At 50.1% G+C, this 23,301-nt stretch overlaps 1 protein-coding gene across 1 annotated transcript; it reads right to left on the bottom strand.

The window, feature by feature from the left end:
• Positions 1 to 8,467: 8,467 nt before the first annotated feature.
• On the bottom strand, positions 8,468 to 22,846 carry LOC126028586 (C5a anaphylatoxin chemotactic receptor 1-like). Its single transcript, XM_049787537.1, has 2 exons — positions 22,637 to 22,846; positions 8,468 to 9,412 (listed from the first exon to the last, which is right to left on the bottom strand). Exons 1-2 carry the CDS (start codon positions 22,844 to 22,846, stop codon positions 8,468 to 8,470), a joined length of 1,155 nt encoding a protein of 384 aa, XP_049643494.1.
• Positions 22,847 to 23,301: the final 455 nt, after the last annotated feature.

Here is a 23,301-nt window from a genome sequence, read left to right as displayed (position 1 = left end):
ATTAGATCAAATGGTCTAAAGGGTAAGGTGCCTGTCTGGTACAGGGTGAACCCAAACAGACAGCAGTTTGAATCCCAACGTCCCCTATGGTCCCCCAAGCCTGCCAGGAGCAACTTCTGAGGGCAGAACCAGGAGGAACCCCTGAGCGCTGCCCAGTGTGACCCCTAAACAAACAAACAAAAAAGTTAAGTCAAACTTTCAACTCACTTCCCAACCCTTAATTTTTTTTTTTTTTTTTTTTTTTTTTTGGTTTTTGGGCCACACCCTGTGACGCTCAGGGGTTACTCCTGGCTATGCACTCAGAAGTTGCTCCTGGCTTCTTGGGGGACCATATGGGACGCCGGGGGATCGAACCGCGGTCCGTCCTAGGCTAGCGCAGGCAAGGCAGACACCTTACCTCCAGCGCCACCGCCCGGCCCCCCCCAATCCTTAATTTTGCGTGTGAAAGATCACTTGCTGGGGAGCTCAGAGAGAGCTGGGGCCTGAGACTAAAGTATCCTCAGATATGACACAGGAGACAGAAATCAGGCAGAATTTTAACATGGCTGCCAGACCTGATTTCTTGTCCCATGGATTCCTGGACCTTCATTTCTGGAAAGTTCCATCATCCAAAATCTGTGCCCACAGATGTGTTTGCTGGCACAGACCAGAGGTCCAAAACTGGTGATCAGGACTAGTTTTAGGGAAACAGAGACAATGAAGTAAGCTGTGACCAAATACCTACATACATACACACAAACACACAAATTCACGTATATAGACAAATACAAGCATGCACATACATGTACAAACAGACTTAATCACACACAAACACACATGCATGCAATCACATACACAGAAACACAAACACACAGAAGCACACAAACATAAAAATTCTTGCTACAGAGGGGACCACATATTCTAGCAGCCCTGGGGGTGAGGGAAGAGGATACGGGAGGTAGGACAAAAAACGAAGGTGTAAGGAGGACAAACTGGCGATGGGAATCCCCCCTGATTATCTGTAAATATGTACCTAAAATATTATTGTCAACAATATGTAAGCCACTATGATCTAAATAAAAATTATATTTAAAAAAAATACTTGCAAAAACACAAATCACAAATAGACACAAACACACACAGAAACAGAAACACATACAACACACAACATACAGAAACACACATATATGTTCTATCTGGTAGAACTACTACTGGTAAAAGAAGTAATGTGACCCCACATTCCGTCTCCATTCACCAGGTGAAGTAAGGCAGACCCTGGAGGAGGGACCTGAGCACCCCGCTGCCAGCTCAGTAACTCGCCTGTCCTATTTCATCTGTCTAGGTTTGGGGGCACCAGTTGGTGCTCAGTGACTCCTGGCGCTGAGCTTCGAGACCCTCAGAGATGCAAGGACGGAATCTGCAGCTCTGACTGGAGCAAGGCAAGTGTGCTCCCCTCTAAGCTGTGCTGGCTCTTGGGCCACAGTTGGTCTTTTTCCACAGACTACAGTGTCACCTGCCACTTTCATGGCTCTGGACTTCCACCCCAGGGGAGCACTCCAGCTCTCTGATTGAGGAAAGGAGACTGGTATTCTGGGGAGAGCTTAAGAATCCCCACAAAAGGTCTGAAGTCAGTCGGGGCTGCAGAACTGGTAGGTTTATAACTCCAGACAGGGAAAAGAGGAAGGAAGGAAGGAAGGAAGGAAGGAAGGAAGGAAGGAAGGAAGGAAGGAAGGAAGGAAGGAAGGAAGGAAGGAAGGAAGGAAGGAAGGAAGGAAGGAAGGGAGGGAGGGAGGGAGGAAGGGAGGAAGGAAGGGAGGGAGGGAGGGAGGGAGGAAGGGAGGAAGGGAGGAAGGGAGGGAGGGAGGGAGGGAGGGAGGGAGGGAGGGAGGAAGGGAGGAAGGGAGGAAGGGAGGAAGGATGGATTTGGGTAGTAGGTATGGGAGTGGGAAGGAAAAGGGACCCAGAAATAGGAGAGTTGAGCATGAGACATGGCACAGCAGGAAGGGCGCTAGCCTTGCATGCAGCTGACCTGGATTCGATCCCTGGCATCCATAGGGTCCCCTGAACTCCTCCAGGAGTGATCACTGAGTGCAGAGCCAGGAATCACCCCTAAGCACAGCTGGAGAGAAAGAGAGAGTCCTTTTGGGCCCCCCACAAGCATGCACCCCTGGACTCGCCAGTTTTCACTGTCCTGTCTCCTTTCTCCTGGCTGCTGTCTCTGGGTATCCCGTGGCCTGAGGGCTGCAGTTTTTAAAGCCCCACTGGAGGGAACAGCTTGCCAGGAGGAAATAACCATCTTTCTGCTGGGCATCCTCATTGGTCTGTGTTCACAGGTCTCTTCTGTGTGCCATGTGGCCACTGCACCCCATTTCTGGAGAAGACTGGAAATCCATCCCCTCTTATTTTGTCTGGGCCCCTTAGTCAGGCCAGATAACACACACACACAGACACACACACACACACACACACACACACACACACACGCACTTGAAACTGTCTCCTTCTCTCTCCTTCAGGGGCCCTTGTGGGCACAGCAGTGAAGCTCAGGATTCCAAAGAGCCCATGAGGGTTCGATTCCCCAATCGCCCCCACCCCAACCCCATATGGTCCCCCAGTCAGGAGTGACACCTGAGCACAGAGCCAGGAATATGCACTGAACCTAACCAAGTGTGCACCCCCAAAATAAATTAAGTGTTGGCTCCAGAACAATACAGCACGTAGGATGTTTGTCTTGTACCCAGCGAATATGGGTACATATTGTTCCTATATGGTCCCTCAAGTCCCACCAGAACTGAGCCCACGACTCCAGCTCAAGCTCACGGGCGTCCTCTAGTGGCCAGACGAGGCATTGCCTCACAGCGCAATTTCTCACTCATTTCAGAGGCTGCAGAAACCTTTAAACCAGAGAAGTTGACTAAGCTGCCTATTCTTTCTTTTCTTCTGTTTTGGGGTCACACAGGAGGTAGTCAGGGGATACTCCCTTCTGCGTATCTGTGATCCCCACACTCCCTTCCTGGAGGAGGCTGGAAATCTGCCCGCCCTTATCTTGGCTGGGAACCTCAGTCAGGCAGGATGTCACACACCCCTGCTTGGAACTATCTCTCTCCTTCTCTCTCTCCTACAAGGACCCTGGGCGGCCACAGCAGAGAAACTCGGGATTACAAAGGGTCCAGGAGGGTTCAATTCACACCTCGTTCCCAACCGAACCCCATATGGTCCCCCAGCACCACCAGGAGTGATTCATGAGCACAGAGTCAGGAGTAGACTGTGAGCACTGCCAGGTGTGACCTAGATACCTAAATAAATGAGTTAAATAATTAATGTGAACTGTAAAACATCACAAAATTAGGAAAACTTGGGGCTGGAGATTTAGTACAGGGAGGGTGTTTGTTTGCAGGCAGTCACCCTGAGTTCACTCACCAGCAGCCCAAAAGGTCACCCCACATGGCAGAAGTGACCCCTGAATACAGAAACAGGAGTAAGCCTGGAGAACAGTTGGCTGTGGCCCCTAAACTGAAAAATTCCAAAAAACATTTAAAATAGGGACATTCACAAAAATTCTAGGTAGTTTCAGGAACAAATCTGATTCCACCGCTAGTCTAGATGGAAATAAGGAAGTGTCATGCATTGTGACATCTCAGGGTTCTGTGAAAGATACGCGGTATCTGCAGTGACTGCACAGAAGGACAGACACACAAACACGCTCCTCCAGAACAGAAGGACATGGGACTGACAGGCAGGCTAGGGAGATGCTCAAAGTCCAGGAGCACGGGCCTTGCACATGGGAGCCCTGGGTTCAACTCCAGCACCACCTGGTCCCCCAACCAGCACCCAGGTAGCCCCAAGTCTAAATACTGGAGCCTAATAACAATAATAAACACTTCCCAACAGAGGAAGGTTGTGTGAAGCCATTTAGCAAAAGGCCAATTGGGGCCCCAGCAACTGCACAGCAGGGAAGGCTTTTGCCTTGCATCTGGCTGACCTGGGTTCCATCCCTGCTGTATTCAAGTGGGTCCCCTAAGCAAAACAAAAAAGTCCCTTTATTAAAATGTGTCTGGAAGATGTACATTTTTTATTGGTTTATGGTCCACACCGGTGATGATCAGGGGTTACCCTGGCTATGCCCTCAGAAATAACTCCTGGCAGCCTCAGGGGACCTTATGGGATGCCAGGATTTGAACCACCGCCCATCGTAAATCCACTGCATGCAAGGCAAACACCCAACTGTTGTGCCATCTCTCTGCACCAGAAGAGATTTCAGAGAACAGCCAGGAGTAAGCCCTGAGAGGTGCTGGGTGTGGCCCCATAAACAAAACAAAACAAAAAAACAGTCCAAGGTCCAAAGATAGCACAGCAGGTAAGGTACTTGCCTTGCATGCAACTAATCTTTCCTACCACCAAAACCCAGAAGTGAACCTGTGCACGGAGTCAGGAATATGTAGCGAACCTAACCAGGCGTGCACTGCTTCCCCCCAAAGTAAAGAAGTGCAGGGGCCGGAACAATATAGAAAGTAGGGTGCTTGTCTTGTACCCAGACAATATGGGTTTGATCCCATATGGTCCCCCAATCCCACCAGAAGTGATCCCTGTGCCCAGAGTTGGGAGAAAGTCATGAGCACGACCAGATGTGTCCCCCACCCCCTAAAGATGGAATAATGCTGAGGTCCACAAGCAGCTTGAGAGCCGCAGCGCTGAAGACAATTCCTTGGCCGCCAATGGATGCTTAGCTGTAGACTACAAGTCATGGGCAACCCGGCAGCCATGTTCCAGGCTGAGGCGCACGGGCGTCCTCTAGTGGCCGGTCGCGGCATTTCCTCACAGCCCGATTTCTTGCTCATTTCAAAGGCTGCAGAAAGCTTCAAACCAGAGAACATTGCCTGTTTGGGGGTCACACCCACAGTGCTCAGGGGATACTCCTAGCTCTGTGCCTGATGATATTTTCTGGATCTACAGAGGGGGGATGATACCAGGGTCTGGCTGTGTAAGGCAAGTGTCTTACTTGCACTATTTCTCTGGCCTCTGAAACTACTCACTTTAATTCTCTCTCTCCCCTCTCTCTCCCTTCTAACTTCTCTCTCTGTCCAGCACAGGGCCCTTCAGTCCTCTGCAGCCTTTCAGCACTGGAATAGCAGGTGAACTTGCAGCTAACTGCAGTAACCTGCAGAAGCCCGGCAACCTTGCAGATTTCTGCGATCTCGCCCCAGCAAAGTCCGGTGATTCTAGCAGTGATCAAATTAGCCATCCTGGAAGCTATTTGGTGAGCTTTAAAGTTCTGGGAACCAGACCTAGAATTCCCACACACAAAACTCTCTCCAGATCCCTGGCTCCTCTTTAGCTTTTGATTTTGGCAGTTTTTGTGTGTCATGATGCTCAGGGGTTCCAGCGAAGACCCAGAGGCATCTTGGGGTGCACAAAGTGGAAGGGATTGAACCAGGGGCTTTATACATGCTCCACATGTACTGTATTTGCCCAGGGATCACTCCTGGCCGGGTGTGGGGGACACTATGTGATGCCTAATTTAACCCAGGTTCCATACAGTCAATGCCAACACCTCTCCATCACTCTGTCCTCAAGTCCTTGTTCATCTTTCAACCTGTCTTTCCTTCTGAAAGTGCCAAAGGATTTATCTAGACCCAGCGCTGAAGGGATGAATTCTTCTCCCCCACCACATACACAACATGGTACAACAATGTTTGCAAGCCATGACCACATTTCCAACTGGATTTTGTTGGATTTCCAGGACTCAGAGAACCCAGACTGCTTTGATTTGTCATTTTTTTCATCAAAAGGTGAACTCGTGGAGCTGGAGAAACAGAGAAGTAAGGAGGGTATTGGCTGTGCACGCAGGTCACCTGGGTTCGATCCCCAGCATCCCACAGGGTGCCCTGAGCTCCATCAGGAGTGATTCCTGAGCACAGAGCCAGGAGTAAGCAATGAGCATTGCAGGGCATGGCAAAACACACACATACATACATACATACATATAAACACACACACACACCACACACACAGACACCAGTTCACCCACTGCATGATCCCAAAGACAGAACATTTTTCCATGACGATGAACTCACACTGGCTTGCAACTCTGCTAGTTCTGGTCCACAACCTTCTGCTTTGACATCTAGACAAGCTCCGCATATTCCCCAGTCCTTCTTCCATCTACCAGCACTATGAGCACCCTTCCATCCTGCCATGCCCCTAATATGCCCCCAAAAGTTCTAGAAAGAACTAAGTTGCAGGAGTGAGAGGGGAGCAGGCTGGGGGCATCAGAGAGGCAAGGTGTTGCAATTCAGCCCTAGATGGGGTTGACTGATGGAGGGATGGAGGATGGGGCCTTTCTCCTCCAGCTCGGACCACACTTCTGTTACCCTGTTCAGTAGGTGGTTCTGAGGTGAATGCGGCAGGAAAAAAGCCAACAGGCAGTCAGGCTTCCGAAGAAAACAGCTCTTCATTCCATGAAGTGGCCGAAGCCCAAAGGCCTAAGAAGAGGCCCAGGAAAAAAGCCCCCCCCACCCCCGCCTTCCACACCCTTGCTTTTATACCCCAGAATCAGATACCACCCAATGGTGGGGTAAGGTACCACCCAATGGTGGGATAAGGTACCACCCAATGGTGGGAGCAGAATCATGTACCACCCTAGGGTGGGAGCAGAATGCCAGGTCACACCCTAGGCTAGGGCACAATCACCGATCAGGGTACGGTCAATAACATAATAATCCCATAAAAATGTTTAAATACACAACAGCAAGGAAGGGGCCACAGGCATGAAATCTGCATCTCTTCCTTTTTTTTTTTTTTTTTTTTTGGACGGGGTCACACCTGGCAGAGCTCAGGGGTTACTCCTGGCTCTATGCTCAGAAATCCTGGCTCTATACTCAGAAATCACTCCTGGCAGGCTCAGGGGACCATATGGGATGTCGGGATTAAAACCACCGACCTTGCGCATGAAAGGCAAACACCCTACCTCCATGCTATCTCTCCGGCCCCATCTCTTCCTTTCAATGCCAATATTCGGGTCCAAGTTCCATGTGATTTCACAAGAAGCAATCGTACAGGGGGATAGGGACAGACAATGGAGATGCTATTCCAAAGTTTCTGTTTTGTTTATTTGGTTTACTTATAAAGTTTAACATTTGGGGGCCAGGTGACAGTATAATGGGGAGGGCACTTGCATGGGGCTTACCCATGCATCCCTTCCATCCCCTATGGTCCTCTGAGCACTGCCAGGAGGAAGTCCTAAGAACAGAGCCAGGAGGTAAACCCTGAGCACAGCCAGGTGTGACCCACTAAAAAAAGAAAAGAAAAGATCATTCCATTCTGGAGAGCTGAGATGTGTAACTTCTTGTTTTCTTGTTGGGAACTGACTTGTTTGAGGACATTTTGCTGTTCTTTCTGCCATAGCCCAGCTTTTCACCTAAAAGCAATATGCAGTCTTGCTGTAAATTTTTGAGCTAAGAGAAAAGAATGTGCAGCTGCAGGACATAATTTAGCTCTATGCCCGGAGGAGAGTAAAAACTGCCTGGTACAGTTATCAGAAACTAGGCCCCATTCCTTAAGACCACATTCCGGAGTAATTTAGGCTGTTATCAATAAGTATATGCTATATTGTCTGTTCAAGATCAATTAGGCAAGCACATATTGCACCATTTCCTGATAGTCAAGCAATTAGGAATGCAGCTAGAAGGACACTAAAAGTTTCCATTGAAACAGCACGTTCAGCATAGCTTGAAGGTCATCCAGCCCCCTAGCCCACTGTCCACTTCGCGCCAAAAGTATGATTGACAGCACCTTTGTACTGCCCCCTTCTCCTTCACTATAAAAGAAGGAGTTGTATTTCAATAAACGCCTTTGAACAGTGAAATATTGTCTTAGGCCATTTATTATTAACCTCTCTTAAATTTCTTACAGTGTGGTTGTGCTTCTACTCAGCAAAATAGGAGTGCGGTTGTCTAAGAAGCCTTCCCAGCTAATTCCTGCTGGCCGGGCCCCCCTGGGGGGCTTCTGGACCCTGCATTTTCTAAATCAAACTCTTTTGCAAAAGAAGAAATCAGGATTGGAGAGAGAGGCTTCTTGGCACACAGCTGACCTGGGTTCAATCTCCAGCATGCCAGAGGGTTCCCAGACACTGTCAGGAGTAACCCCTGAGCAGCACCAGGTGTAGGAAGAAGAAAAAGGGAAGTAGATGGAGTTAAAGGAAGAACAGGAGAAAAAGGAGAGGAGGAAGACAAAGATAAGAAGGAGGTGGTGGTGGAAGAAGAGGAAGAGGAGGAAGAAGAGGTGGAGGAGGGGGAAAAAAGGAGATGAAGAAAAAGGAAGAACAGAAGCCAGATCGGCCAGTGACAGCAGAAACCCCGGATCAGAGTGTCCTGGGCAGAGCATGAACCGGGGCACAAGGCAGCAGGCCGTGGAACCCTCACACCTCGGTCTGGCTGTTAGGGACCTCGGAACCCACCGTGGACAACGGGTGGGACTTGCTCTCCGAATCCTAGCCTTCAGTCAGCAGTTGACGCAGCCGGCCAAGCCAGAACCGGATGTGCTGGCCCCATAGCCCCATAGCGGCCACATAGATAATGGGGTTGATGCAGCAGTTGGTGTAAGCTAGGGCCGTTCCAATTATGTACAGGGATACGACTAGCTCCATGTTGGAGGAGAGACTGGGGAAAAAGACAAAAAGCAAGTCTGAAAAATGGAAGGGAAGCCAGAGGACGAAGAAGCTGGTCACCACAGCCACCACCATCTTGAGGGTCTTGGTGGAGCGAGTGGCCGGCCGGCGCCAGGTCCGAAGCAGGAGCAAAGTGTAGCAGACGCTCATCGTGACCAGGGGGCCCAGGAACGTCAGGACAAAGCGCATGACGGTGACAGTAAGTGCTGCACTGTCTGTCACAAAGTCCACAAAGCAGAATACGTCCTTAGAAACAGGATCCTCGTAGCCTTCTACAAAGACAAAGGAAGGGATGGTGAGCACCAGGGCCAGCATCCAGGCCACGCCACTAGCCAGCCAGGCCAGCCGGGCCACACGGTAGTTCCGGCACCAGATGGGCTTGAAGACGATGAGGAAGCGGTCGGCGCTGATGGTGGTGAGGAGCAGGACGCTGGCGTAGAGGTTGAAGTACAAGAGCAAGGGCAGGATATGACAGCCCATCTTACCTAAAAGCCATCTGCCATGCATGATGGTTGCAATGATGATTGGCAGCGCCAGGCAGGAGAGGAGGTCGGCCACAGCCAGGTTGAGAAACCAGATGGCGTTAATAGACTGACGGACCTGTGAGCCGGTCACCCACAGTACCAGCAGGTTGCCCGGCACACCCACCACAAAGACGACCACGTAGATGACCATGACCACTGACCGCTGGGCCTGGAGACTTGGTGGGTCATGCTGGCCATCCCAAGTCATGTTGTCGTAGTGATTGAACTCAATTTCACTGATGTTCTGTGGGCCATGAGAAGAGGCAGATGAGAAGTAGGATGAGGGTCAGAGCTGGGAAGGGGAAGCCCCAGGGCTTTGGAAATACCCCCAGAGAATGAGAGTGCACATGGCAGAGCCAGCTGGAGTATGGGGCCAGGCAAAGAAGAGGTTGAAGTCACCAAAGCTGACGGCTAGAGAGTTAGTAATTCAGGGAGGGCTCTTGCTTTGTATGTGGGTGATGTGGATTCGATTCCCAGAATCCCAGTGGGTCCCTTGAGGTATGGTGTTATCCCAACCCCATTCTTCCTGTAACATTACCTACAAGAAATGGGAGGGGTCTTGGGTAGGTTACCAAATGTTTGGCCTAAGGGACAAAAAGGGATTTTGCATGGAGAAGAAACAGGAGGAGAGATGACTGAAAGACAAGTTAGAAAGCAGGGCTGAATAAGGATCCAGCATAAATGGTTATGATAGGCCACATATGTTGGCCAGGGCTAAATAAAGATGATCTCTGGAAGCCTGACTGCATGTCAGTTTTCTACCTCCCCTCTCCTGAACCCAGATACCCACCAGCTGCAGGGGATTGAAGCCACGTGGCCTGAGACGGCAGAGAAAGGCCCCTCCATCATCCACCACCATCCAAGCCCATATCCTAAGAGCTATTTTATCATTTAATTCAACAGTATGGAAGGAGTAATCCCTGGATGCAGAGGCAGGAGGAAGCCCTGAGTACTGCTAGATGTGGCGAAGGAAGGAAGGAAGGAAGGAAAGAAGGAAGGAAGGAAGGAAGGAAGGAAGGAAGGAAGGAAGGAAGGAAGGAAGGAAGGAAGGAAGGAAGGAAGGAAGGAAGGAAGGAAGGAAGGAAGGAAGGGAGGGAAGGAGGGAGGGAGGGAGGGAGGGAGGGAGGAAGGAAGGAAGGAAGGAAGGAAGGAAGGAAGGAAGGAAGGAAGGAAGGAAGGAAGGAAGGAAGGAAGGAAGGAAGGAAGGAAGGAAGGAAGGGAGGGAGGAAGGAAGGAGGGAAGGAAGAAAGGAAGGAAGGAAGGAAGGAAGGAAGAAAGGAAGGAAGGAAGGAAGGAGGGGAGGGAGGGAAGGAAGGAAAGAAGGAAGGAAGTAAGAAGGAAGGGAGGGAGTAAGGAAGGAAGGAAGGAAGGAAAGAGGGAAGGGGGAGAAAGAGAAGAAGGAAGAAAGGAAGGAAGAAAGGAAGGAAGGAGGGAGGGAGGGAGGGAAGGAAGGAGGGAGGAAGGAAGGGAGGAAGGAAGGAAGGGAGGAAGGAAGGGAGGAAGGAAAGGAGGAAGGAAAGGAGGAAGGAAGGGAGGACGGAAGGAAGGAAGGAAGGGAGGGAGGAAGGAGGGAAGTAGGGAAGGAGGGAGGGAAGGAAGGAGGGAAAGAAGGAATGAAGGAGGGAGGGAGGGAAGGAGGGAGGGAAGGAAGGAAGGAAGGAAAGAAGGAATGAAGGAGGGAGGGAAGGAGGGAGGGAAGGAAGGAGGAAGGAGGGAAGGAGGGAAGGAAGGAGGAAAGGAATGAAGGAAGGAAAGAGGGAGGGAAGGAGGGAGGGAGGGAAGGAAGGATGGAAGGAGGGAAGGAGAGAGGGAGGGAGGAAGGAACCCACAGGGTACATGTCCTTCACCACTGAGCCCCGATAAGTGTGACCCCTGAGTGCAAAGCCAGGAATAACCTCTGAGCATCACTGACTGTGGCCCCCAAACTAAAACACACAAAAAAAAACCTAAAGGGGACTTTATATCGCTGAGTCCTTGGCTTTAGCCCAATACCGCAGGGGCTCCTGAACACCACAACGTGTGATCCTTCAGCACCCCACAACCAAACAAAAGATTTGGGGACCATATTTGGCAGTAATCAGATCTTACTTCTAGCTCTGCTCTCAGAAATCATGGCTGGCAGGATTCGGGGACCATATGGGATGCCAGGATACAAACTACCATCTGTCCTGGATCAACTACATGCAAGGAAAACACACTACCACTGTGCTATCTCTCCAGCCCCCAAAAATGTTTTGTAATGAGACTGTTCTCAGCATCCCTTCACGGATGCTGCATAGCAGGGTGAGCCAGCTTGGGAACCCGGGCTCGGGGATGACAAGGAGGCAGAGCAGCATCCACATGTGCGCCTGTGCAGGAGGCTGTCAGTAACCTGGACCCTAAACACTGGGTCGCGGGGAGAGTTTGCAGGCTCCCCTAGGTACCAAGACCTGGAGGAGCCCTTCCGTGTCACACATGCTGGGGGTTGCAACCCAGACAACCCCCATAACCATCGTACAACCGCTATCAAGCCTCCCCAATCCTCCCCCCACTGTGATGGTCCCACAGTAAGCATGTGGTCGGAAATGTGACTCGGTGGCTGTAGATGGGAGCGATGAGCAGAGAAAAAGGCAGAGGCAGAGACAGAAAGTAAACTTGAAGGGAGGGTGGTGAGCCTATGAGGGGGGCTCTTGTCTCCAAGTTCTAGAAGCAGGAGAAATTTCAAAGGAGAAAGTTAAAGTGGCTGGAGGACAGCACAGGGGGTGTCTGCCTTGCAGGTGGCTGACCCAGGTTTGACCCCCAGCATCCCATATGGTTCCCTGGGCCTGCCAGGAGTGATTCCTCAGCTCAGAACCAGGAGGGACCCTTTCGTGCCAGGGGCATGCTCCCTCAAGAAAAGTTAATGCGGTGAGAGATTTTCTTTGGTCAACCCTGAGCTAAGGACCCCAGCCCCCAACATCTTGCTTTACAGTTTTCCTGGGACGTCGCATTCCTCAGTGCAGAGCCAGGAGTGGCACATTACCACTACTTGGCATGCCCCCCCCCCGCATAAAAAGATAAAATGATCAACCCTAGGCCGAGGCCCCCAGCCCCAACATCTTGCCCTCCGTTTTTCCTGGGACCTGTCCCTGTCCCCAATAATTCCCGCAACTCCAGTCACTAAATGGTTCATGTCCAGCACAGCAGAAGGGCCCAGACTGTCATGTTCTGCCTGGACCTTTGATGATTCCACTGTCCCCACCCTTAGCCGTGTGACTCAGTGCTGTGGGGACGCATCACACCAGATGTGGAAAAGATTCAGCATCTTTGACTGCGATCACAGCTGCCTTAGCACTTGCGGCCTTTGGCCTCCCTCAGCCCTTTGCCCTGGCTGATTCAGCCCCTCAGAACCAAACCAGGGGAAATGCTCTGAGGTTTCTAGGAACGGCCTCAGAAACAGCACACTGGGAGTCATTGCAGTGGGACTCTCTGAGGAAAGCTTCAAATGATCACAAGTGCAGCTGGCCAGGACCTGGCTGAACACACCCTGAGGCTCATGCTAGCCTGGAGAGAGGATGAGTATACAACTGTTCAAAAGGAGGAGGAAGGGGAAAGGCCAGAGCTCTAGGAAAGTGGGAAGGGCATTTGCTTTGCTTTCTCTTGCATGCAGCCGACTGGGCTTTGATCCTCAGCATCCCAAAGGTCCCTGAGCCTGCCAGGAGGGATTTGTGAGCAGATAGCCAGGAGTCACCCCTGAGTGTCATCAAGTGTGGCCCAAAAACTAAAATATATATAAATAAAAATAAAAAGTTAATAATTGATTTAAATTTAAATACTTCTACGGACTGGAGAGATAGCACAGTGGTAGGGCATTTGCCTTAGACGAATCTCAGCATCCCATAGGGTCCCCAGGGGCAATTTCTGAGTATTGAGCTAGGAGTAACTCCTGAGTGCTGCCAGGTGTGACACACACCCACAAAAAAAACTAAAATCTTTATAAAATACAAATTAAAATTAATAATAAATAAAATAATGAAGAGGTCCTGCCGGTTTCAGCCTTGACAGTGCTGAAAGCCCAGACGCCAGCTGGAAGCAGGTGGAAAGCAGCTCTTTCTTGGAGTTGAGTTTTCCAATGGCTTCCTTTGTGCCATATTTCAGTTTGGTCCATATCCAGTGCTTGGGGATGGGAAGTGCCAGGGATTGAGCCCAGGGATCCCAACACAAAATCTGCTCAAGCTCTCGACTTGATTCCCAACTGGAACCCCTCCCCAACTTCCTTCTATCTCTCCTGGAGAGGAAGACCATCCTATATCTGGGAGGGGTCTATGGAAGGTAACAAAAGGGGGTGCCTAAGGGCTCTAAAAGAAATTCAGCAAGAAGCAGCAGGAGAAATTGGCATCAAGGAGGAATAAAAAAACAAGTTTAAGGGGCTGTAGAGATAGCATGGAGGTAAGGCATTTGCCTTTCATGCAGAGTGTCATTGGTTCGAATCCCGGCATCCCAGAGCCTGCCAGGATCGATTTCTGAACGTGGAACCAGGAGAAACCCCTGAGTGCTGCCGGGTGTGAACCAAAAACCACACACATACACACACACACACACACACACACACACACACAAACACACACACACAAAACATGTTTAAGTGTTTATGGAGCCTGCTTACAAGGTTAGCTTAGAAGCCACACATGGTGGCTAAGGCCTATTAATCATAAAGTTTCATGTCTCCTGACTTCTTCTGATGCTGTGGGTCATTTCCTCCTCACTCCCCTGAACCCACAGACCCACAGGCTGCAAGGGGTTGCAGGCTCCTGGCCTGGGAGAGAAAGGCCTCACCATCCATCCACCAACAAGCATCATCAAGGACTATTATTAATTTAATTCATTCTACACAAACCCTTCATTTTGTGCGTGAAAGATCACTTAGATGGAGAGACCTGGGGCCCGAGACTAAAGTATCCTCAGATATTACATACTAGACAGAAATCAGGCAGGAATTTCAACATGGCCCCCAGGCCCAATTTCTCATCCCATGGGTTCCCAGACCTCTGTCTCTAGAAAGTTCCATCGCCCACAATCTGTGCGCAAAGCTGCATCTGCTGGCACTGACCAGAGGTTCCAAACTTGCTGATTGGGACTATTTAGGGAAATAGAGACATCAAAGCCTGCTGTGACCAAACAGCCACATACATACACACAAACACACAGTTATAGACAAATACAAGCACACACATACATGCACAAACACACACATATACACATACACACAATCACATACACAGAAACACGAAAGCACACAAATACATGCAAAAACACAAAATACACGGACACAGAAGCACACACATGTTCTACCTGTCATAACTGGGAAAGGAAGGAACGTGACACACACACCCCATTCCGGCTCCATTTCCTTCACCAGGTGAAGCAAGGCAGAAGCTGGAGAAGAGACCCCAGAGCCCCACTGCCAGCTCAGTAACTCGCCTGTCCTGTTTCATCCATATTGGTTTGGGGCCACCCCAGGGAGTACTCAGGGCCGGCTCCTAGCTCTGAGCTCAGGGGACCCTCGGCGGTGCCAGGATCAAACCCTGCAGCTCTTGCGTGCTCCATGCTTAGCTCGCTGGCTCTCAGGCCACAGCTGGTCTTTTTCCAGGGTTCCCAGTGTCCACCTGCCACTTCCATTGCTCTGGACCCTACCCCACCCCATGGGAGCACTCCTATTTTCCTTTTTTTTTTTTTTTTCACTCCTATTTTCTGATTTCTGAAAGAGAGAAAGGGAGGCAGGTTCTGGAGCTATCTCAAAGTTCCGCAAAAGGTCTGAGGACAGTCAGGGTGCAGAACTGGGAGGGTTATGACTCCAAGCAGGGAAAAGAGAAAGGAAGGAAAGAAGAATTTGGGTACGGGGGGGGGGGGGGCGGGGGGGAGTGGAGAGAAACCAAGGGGCCCAGAAATGAGACAGCTGAGCCCAAGACATAGCACAACAGGGAGGGCACTGGCCTTGCACGCAGCTGACATGGGTACAATTCCTGCATCCATTAGGGTCCCATTAGCAAGCCAGGAGTCAGCCCTGAGCACAGCTGGAGAAAGAGAGAGAGAGAGAGAGAGAGAGAGAGAGAGAGAGAGAGAGAGAGAGAGAGAGAGAGAGAGAGAGGAGAGAGAGCAGAGAGAGAGGAGAGTGAGAGAAGAGAGAGAGGAGAGTGAGAGAAGAGAGAGAGAGGAGAGAGGAGAGAGGAGAGAGAGGAGAGAGAGGAGAGAGAGGAGAGAGAGAGGAGAGTGAGAGAAGAGAGAGAGAGGAGAGAGGAGTAAGGAGAGAGAGGAGAGAGAGGAGAGAGAGGAGAGAGAGAGGAGAGTGAGAGAAGAGAGAGAGGAGAGTGAGAGAAGAGAAAGAGAGAGAGAGAGAAGGGTCCATTAGGACCCCCCAAGCATGCATCCCTGGACTCACCATTGTCCACATCCTGTCTCCCGTCCCTTGGTCACTACCTCTGGGGATCCCTTGCCCTGAGGGCTGCAGTTTTTTAAGCCCCACAAGAAAGTACAGCTAGCCAGAGGAAATGACTGTCTTTCTTCTGAGCTCTCTCATTGGTCTGTGCTCACAGGTCCCTTCTGGGTGCTCCACACGCACCCCCTTCATGGTAGAGGCTGGAAATCCATCACTCCTTATCTTGGCTAGGCCCCTCATTGGGACTGATTCCCTCCACCCCCGCTTGAAACTGCCTCTCTCTCTCTCTCTCTCTCTCTCTCTCTCTCTCTCTCTCTCTCTCTCTCTCTCTCTCTCTCTCTCTCTCTCTCTCTCTCTCTCTCTTTCCTTCAAGGGCCCTGAGCATCCACAGAAGTGAAGCTCAGGATTCCAAAGGACCCATGAGGGTTCGGTTCCCCTTCGCCCCCACTCCAACCCCTTATGGTGCCCCAGCCAGGAGTGATCCCTGAGCACAGAGCAGTAGTAGCCCCTTAGCACTGCCAGGTATGACCTAGAAACATAAATAAATAAATAAATAAATAAATAAATAAATAAATAAATAAATAAATAAATAAATGAATGAATGAATAAATAAATAAACTGTAAGACATCATAAAATTAGGAAAAAATAGGGCTGAAGCCTTTGTACAGTAGGAAGGGTGTTTGCAGAAAGTTAAGTTGGGTTCACTCAACAGCATCCCAAAGGGTTCCCCCAACATGGCAGAAGTGACTGCTGAATACAGAGCTGGAGTAAGCCCAGAGAACAGGTGGCTATAGCCCCCAAATGGAAAAAATGGAAAACTTTTTAAAATAGGGAAATTCACTATAGGAAAAAATGCTAGATAATTGGAGGCCAGAGAGATAGCATGGAGCTAAGGCATTTGCCTTGCATGCAGAAGGATGGTGGTTCGAATCCTGGCATCTCATATGGTCTCTCGAGCCTATCAGGAGCGATCTTGTTTTGTTTTGTTTTGGGTCACACCTGGCACCGCTCAAAGGTTATTCCTGGCTCTGTGCTCAGAAATCACCCATGGCAGGCTTGGGGAACCATATGGGATGCCGGGATTTGAACCACTGTCCTTCTGCATGGAAAAGCAAACACCTTACCTCCATGCTATCTCTCCAGCTCCCAGGAGTGATTTCTGAGCATAGAGCCAGGAGTAAACCCTGAGCACTGCCGGGTGTGACCCAAAACCCAAAAATAAATAAGTAAATAAACACTTTCCAATGACAGAGGAAAGTCAATGTGTGAAGCCATTTAGCAAAATCCCTGTTGGGCTGGAGCAACAGCAAAGCAGGGAAGGCTTTTACCTCACATATGACTGACCCTGGTTCGATCCCTGCAGTATCCTAAGCAAAACAAAAAAGTCCCTTGAAAATATGCCCTGAGATGGACAGTGGTTCAAATCTCGGCATCCTATATTTTCCCCCCGTGCATGCCTGGAGCAATTTCTGAGCACAGAGCCAGGTGTAACTCTGAGCAACACAAGGTGTGACCTCCCCCCAAAAAAAACAAACAAAAAAAAAAATAGAACTTAGTAAAACAAATGTGCACTGTGCTGAGCAATAGTACAGGTGGGATTTGCCCTGCACGCATCCAACCTAAGACAGACCCACGTTCGATTATTCCCAGCATCCCATATTTTCCCCGAGCTGGCCAGGGGAGATTTCTGAAACCAGAGTCAGGAGTAAGCGCTGAGAGACGCCGGGAGTGGCCCATAAACAAAACAGAACCAAATAAAACAAAACAAAAAACAGTCCAGGGTCCAAGAGATAGCGCAGCAGGTAAGGTACTTACCTTCCATGCAACTGATATCTCCTATCACCACCAACCCAGGAGTGAGCCCTGGCACAGAACCAGGAATACACAGTGAACCTACAGGTATACACACACACACACACACACACACACACACACACACACACTAAAATAAGGGCCCGGAGAGATACCACAGCGGCGTTTGCCTTGCAAGCAGCTGATCCAGGACCAAAGGTGGTTGGTTCGAATCCCGGGGAACCATATGGGACCATATGCCTGCCAGGAGCTATTTCTGAGCAGACAGCCAGGAGTAACCCCTGAGCACCGCCGGGTGTGACCTAAAAAACTAAATAAATAAATAAATAAATAAATAAATAAATAAATAAATAAAATAAGTCCAGGGGCCAAAATACAGAAAATAGGGTGCTTGTCTTGTACCCAGCCAATATGGGTTTGAGCCCATATGGTCCCCAAAGTCCCACCAAGAGTATAGATCCCTGAGTGAAGAGTGGGGAAGTCACGAACAGACCAGGTGTGACCCCCCCCCCCTCAACAAAAAGGAACAATACTGAGTTCCACAAGTTTGAGAACCACAAGGAGGAAAACAGTTTCTAGGCTGCCTCTTGATTATCTGCAGACTAAAGTCATTGGCAAGCCCGCAGCTGCGGCTCTTGGCCGAGGCGCGACCTCTCGTGGCCGTACGCGGCATTGCCTCACAGCGCAATTTCTCACTCATTTCAGAGGCTGCAGAAATAAACCTTCAAACCAGAGAAGATCGCCTGAGCTGCCTATTCTTTGTGTGTTTTTCTGTTTTGGGGTCACACCGGCGGTGCTCATGGGATTCTCATAGCTCTGTGCCCGATGGTGTTTCCTGGATCTTCAGGGCGGGAATGAAACCAGGGTCTGGGTATATAAAGCAAGTGTCTTACCTGCAGTTATCTCTGGCCTCTTAAATTAGTCACTTTAATTCTCTCTGTCTCTCTCTGTCTCTCTGTGTGTGAACACACAGCCTATCATCACCATCGTTAGTAAACAAACGAACATCATTCCTATTTTTTTGTTTTGGGAAAACACCCGGTGGTTCTCAGGGGTTACTCCTGGCGCAAAACTCAGAAATTACTCTTGGCAGGCTCGGGGGACCATATAGAATGCCAGAGATTGAACCCAGGTCGAGAGTGCGCAAGGCATATGCCCTCCCCCATTGTGCTATCTCTCCAGCTTCTTCATTCCTTTTTGTTTGTTTGTTTGTTTTTGTTTTTGGGTCACACCCAGGAGCACTCCGGGGTTACTCCTGGCTCTATGCTCAAAAATCGCTCCTGGCAGGTTGCAGGCTCGGGGGACCATATGGGATGCCGGGATTCGAACCACCCTCCTTCTGCATGCAAGCAAATGCCTAGCCTCCATGCTATCTCTTTGGCCCCCAGAAGAAATTCTTAAGAACAGAGTCAGAGGCCCGGGGAGATAGCATGGAGGTAGGGCGTTTTGCCTTGCATGCAAAGGTCGGTTGTTCAAATCCTGGCATCTCATATAATCCCCCGAGCCTGCCAGGAGCGATTTCTGAGCACAGGGCCAGGAGGAACCCCTGAGCGCTGCCAGGAGTAACCTAAAAAACAAACAAAAGAAAAAAGTGTGGTGGTGGATGAGTAGGAGGAGGTAAAGGAGGAGGAGAAAAGAAGATGAAGCAAAAGGAAGAACAAAAAAGAGAAAACGGAAGAACAGGAGCTGGATTGGTCAGTGGAAGCAGAAACCATGGTTAATAGTGTCCTGGGAAGAAAATACAAAAAAAAAAAAAATGGTGAGGGCCCAGAGAGATAGCACAGCGGCGTTTGCCTTGCAAGCAGCCGATCAGGACCAAAGGTGGTTGGTTCGAATCCCGGTGTCCCATATGGTCCCCCGTGCCTGCCAAGAGCTATTTCTGAGCAGACAGCCAGGAGTAGCCCCTGAGCACCGCCGGGTGTGGCCCAAAAAAAAAAAAAAAAAAAAAAAAAAAACAAAAAACAAAAAAAAATGGTGTCCTGGGCAGAACACAGACCAGGACACAGAGCAGCAAGCCATGGAACCCTCATGTTGCCCATCCCCCAGTCTTCGAGTAACCTTACCTGCTAATATGACTTACCCTGGGAGGGGTCTTTGGTAGGTAACAAAAGGTTTGGCTGGAAGGGGAGTAGGATGGGGGAGAGATTTAGGAGGATAGAGGGAGCAGGAGGAGAGATGGCTGAAAGAAGCTAAGACCCAGGGCAAGCTGAAGAGAGCATGCTTAAATAGTGTGGTTTAAGATTATAGGCCACAGATGTGGTGGCTAGGGCCATGAATAAAGATATCTCCTGAAACCTGTCTGTGCATTTCCTCTCTGCTGCCATGAAACCTCAGACCTGCCGGCTGGAGGGGGTTGAAGACACCTGGTCCTGGGCTGGAAGAGAAAGGCCTCTCACCCCTCCATCTCTCCATACACCTCCATCCAGCCCATCCAAAGGGCTGTTAGGCAACATTCTGGCGCCCGAAATTGGATTTAAACCCTGGACCCAAGAGGACAATCATGGTGAGATTTTTGTTAGTGTGTTTCATTTTGGCTCTTTTCAGCTGGGATGAGCCCAAAACCTTGGGCCACATGGAGCCACATTTAAAGATGGCCGAGTCCCCTTCTAGGGGCAGAAGGGCCAGTAACCGAGGGAAGGTGAAAAATTGGATCACCCCCATCGGAGGCCCAGGACTGAGACTTTGTTGCAAGAAATCCTGTTTCCAAAAATCCTCAGCCTTCTCAGATTAATGCAGAGCCCTAATTGGAAAAGAATGAGGAAAAAAAGACTGTATTGAGAGCGGACTGAATTCTCATTTATGACCGTCAGCCTGAACATGGATTTCGACTTTGGAAATTTCAGACTTTCAGCTTGAACCACCTTAAACTTTGAACACACCCTGATGTGCCCAGTGGAGAAGCTGTAAGGCCAACTGAAAAGTTTGATTTAAAACCGCCTGCATGTAACTTTGATTTAAGTCATTTTCTTGCTGATTTAAACGTGCTTTATCGTTTTCCATAATTAATGTTCCCAATTGCATGTTTTACCGTGTATTTTGATGTCGTGGCCTGTTTTCAAAATGTATTTTCTGTATAGATGTTCTTGTAATGTGTTTACGGAAAGGTTAATAGGAACAAGAGAGTTCTAGGGAAGAGGTTAAATAGTATTAGAAGTACAGGAACAAGGAAGTTCCAGGATAGTGCTTGGTTTAAAAAGCATTAAGAAAATTTTAAGTTACAGGTGTATTTTGCAGAAAAGTTATGCTGATGGAAAAGGCTGATGTGTAATATTACACTTTAAACTTTGTTGTTATGGGAGTATCAGGTTCTGCCTTTGGCTAAAGGTGGAGTCAGGAATACAAAAGCTTACTCCCTTCATTTATATTCAGGGAGGGGGAGATGTCACCCACCCCCATCTTCTACATAACTTTAACTTAGGATAAGACCTGCCCATTTCTGGGAGGGGTCTTGGGAGGTCTCAAAAGGTTTGCGTGAAGGGGAGGATGGGGGATTAGAAGATTTTGGAGGCCCCATACCAGAGCCTTTCTCCCTAGCCTGGGGAGTGCTGGGAGGCTTGGCAGGCTCCCAGCCATTCTTGCCTTTTTCCCCTGACTCCAGGCCTTCCCTGGGTGCCAGCTCAGGTGGCCAGAAGTGGGTTCAGGTGGACTCTTAGTGGTCCTCAGGTTCCCCCCTCCCTCCGTACTCCAGGGGGGAGGTGCATGGGGAGGAGGGCAGGCAGACATCTGGCCTCCGGTTTCCTCTTTGATTCTGGAGACCAGCTCTTGCCAGGTATGGGGTTTGGGGAGGCCCCATACCAGAGCCCTTCTCCCCGGCCTGGGGAGTGCTGGGAGACTTGGCAATCCCCCAGCCGTCCTTGTCTTTTTCCCCCCGACTCCAGGCCTTCCCGAGGTGCCAGCTCAGATGGCCAGAAGTGGGTTCAGGTGGACTCTTAGTGGTCCTCAGGCTTCCCTCCTCCCTCGGTACTCCAGGGGGGAGGTGCATGGGGAGGAGGATGGGCAGACATCTGGCTTCCGATTTTGTCCTTGATTCTGGAGACCAGCTCTTGCCAGGTATAGGGTTTTTCTCCCCTGGACTTCAGTTTTTCCCTGGGCACCGGTCTAGGTGGACTCTACAGGGGTCAACAGGCTTTCCCCCTATCTCTCCCTACACTAATGGTAATGCAATCTGGGAGGAGGGCAGGCTGTTCTAGCACTGGTTTATATTGGGACAGTGGGTGGAAATTTTTTCTCTTTGTTTTCATATTGATAATATTGTGTGTATATATTCTATATATCCATAATATCCATCTTGTATTGGGACCTTGATACTGCCCTACAAAATTCATTTCCAATATTTTACTGCCTCAGTCCCAACCCTTACTTCCCCCCCATCTCCCATGTAGGTGCAGCTAATGACATGAAGCTCACCACATAAAATGATAAGTGCAGTTAGAGAAATAACTACACTGAAAACTATCATAACAATGTGAATGAATGAGGGAAAAAGAAAGCCTGTCTCAAGTACAGGTGTGGGTGGGGTGGGGAATAGGTAGATCTGGGAAATTGGTGGTGGAAATCCTGCACTGGTGAAGGGGGGTGTTCTTTACATGACTGTAATCATACAACTACAATTATATTTGTAATCACAGTGTTTAAATAAAGGTAGTTTAAAAAAAAAGATTTTGGAGAATGGATTGAGAGAGAAGCATAAGGAGGAAAGACTGAAAGTCAAGGTACAATGCAGGGCTGAATAGGGATCCAGCGGAAGAGGTTTTCATAGGCCACACTCGTTGGCCAGGGCTGAATAAAGCTGATATTTCCTGAACCCTGACTGCCTGTGAGTTTTCTCCCTGCCGCTATCCTGAAACCTCAGACCTGTCCGCTAGAGGGAGTTGGACACACGTGGTCCTGGGCTGGACCAGAAAGGCCTCTCGTCCCTCCATCACCATCCAGCACCTTCCAGCTGATCCAAAGGGCTGTCATGCAACATTCTGGCGCCTGAACAGGGACAGGTTTGGCCTGAAGGCCAGGAGAGGAGATTAGCAGGTTTTGGAGGATGGAAGGAGGCTGAGGAGAGATGGCTGAGAGAAGCTAAGATGCAGGGCAAGCTGAGGAGATCATGCTTAAGTAGGTTTAAGATCCTGGGCCGGGCCTAAGCCGCACCAGACGAGGGATGGACATTCTTGACGAATGGGACCCATCTTGCGCTGCCAGCAGGGCCCTCCCTTCTCCCCACACTGGGTGCGTCGTGGGTGTGCTCAGGGGTGTGGAATCCTCCGGACCTCACTCTCTTCCCCTTCCCTGAGGCCGGGGTTCCTCGGATGCTGGGACAGCCCTCGCGTGGTGGTCTTCTCGAGCTGGCCCCCACGGCCCCGCAGCGGTGGTGTAGGGGTCCATCCGGCATTGCGCTGTTGCCACGCTTCCCCCCGGTCTTCGGTGGTGCCCCCGGGGTGCTCCAGGTCATCCGGCAGGTGCCCGCGGTTGGTGGGCATTTCCCCTCAGGACGGTTGGGGGTCAAGGCGGTCAGCTTGTCGATGTCTGGCAGCCGTCCTGCATCCCGGAAAGAAAAAAGAATTTGGGGGGGGGGAGTGGAGTGAGGAGGGAAACAGGGACACAGCAGAGTCCAAGACATAGCTCAGCAGGGAGGGCACAGGCCTTGTACACACACACACAGCTGACCTGGGTTCAATCCTCAGCATCCCATACCTAAACCCCACCAGGTGTGATCCCTGAGTGCAGAGTCAGAAGTCAGCCCGGGGTGTTGGGGGGAGAGAGAGAGAAGAGAGAGAATCTCCCCCCTCGTCCCACCCCAACCCAATATGGTCCCCCCCCCAGCACTTCCAGGAGTGATCCATGAGCACAGAGCCAGGAGGAGACTCTAAGCACTGTCAGGGGTGAACTAGAAACCTAAATTAATCAATTAATTAATGTGAACTGTAAAACGTCA

The sequence above is a fragment of the Suncus etruscus genome, chromosome 14, assembly GCF_024139225.1.
Source record: "Suncus etruscus isolate mSunEtr1 chromosome 14, mSunEtr1.pri.cur, whole genome shotgun sequence".
Classification (NCBI taxonomy): Eukaryota; Metazoa; Chordata; class Mammalia; order Eulipotyphla; family Soricidae; genus Suncus; species Suncus etruscus.
This window is presented reverse-complemented; position numbering and strand designations above follow the sequence as displayed.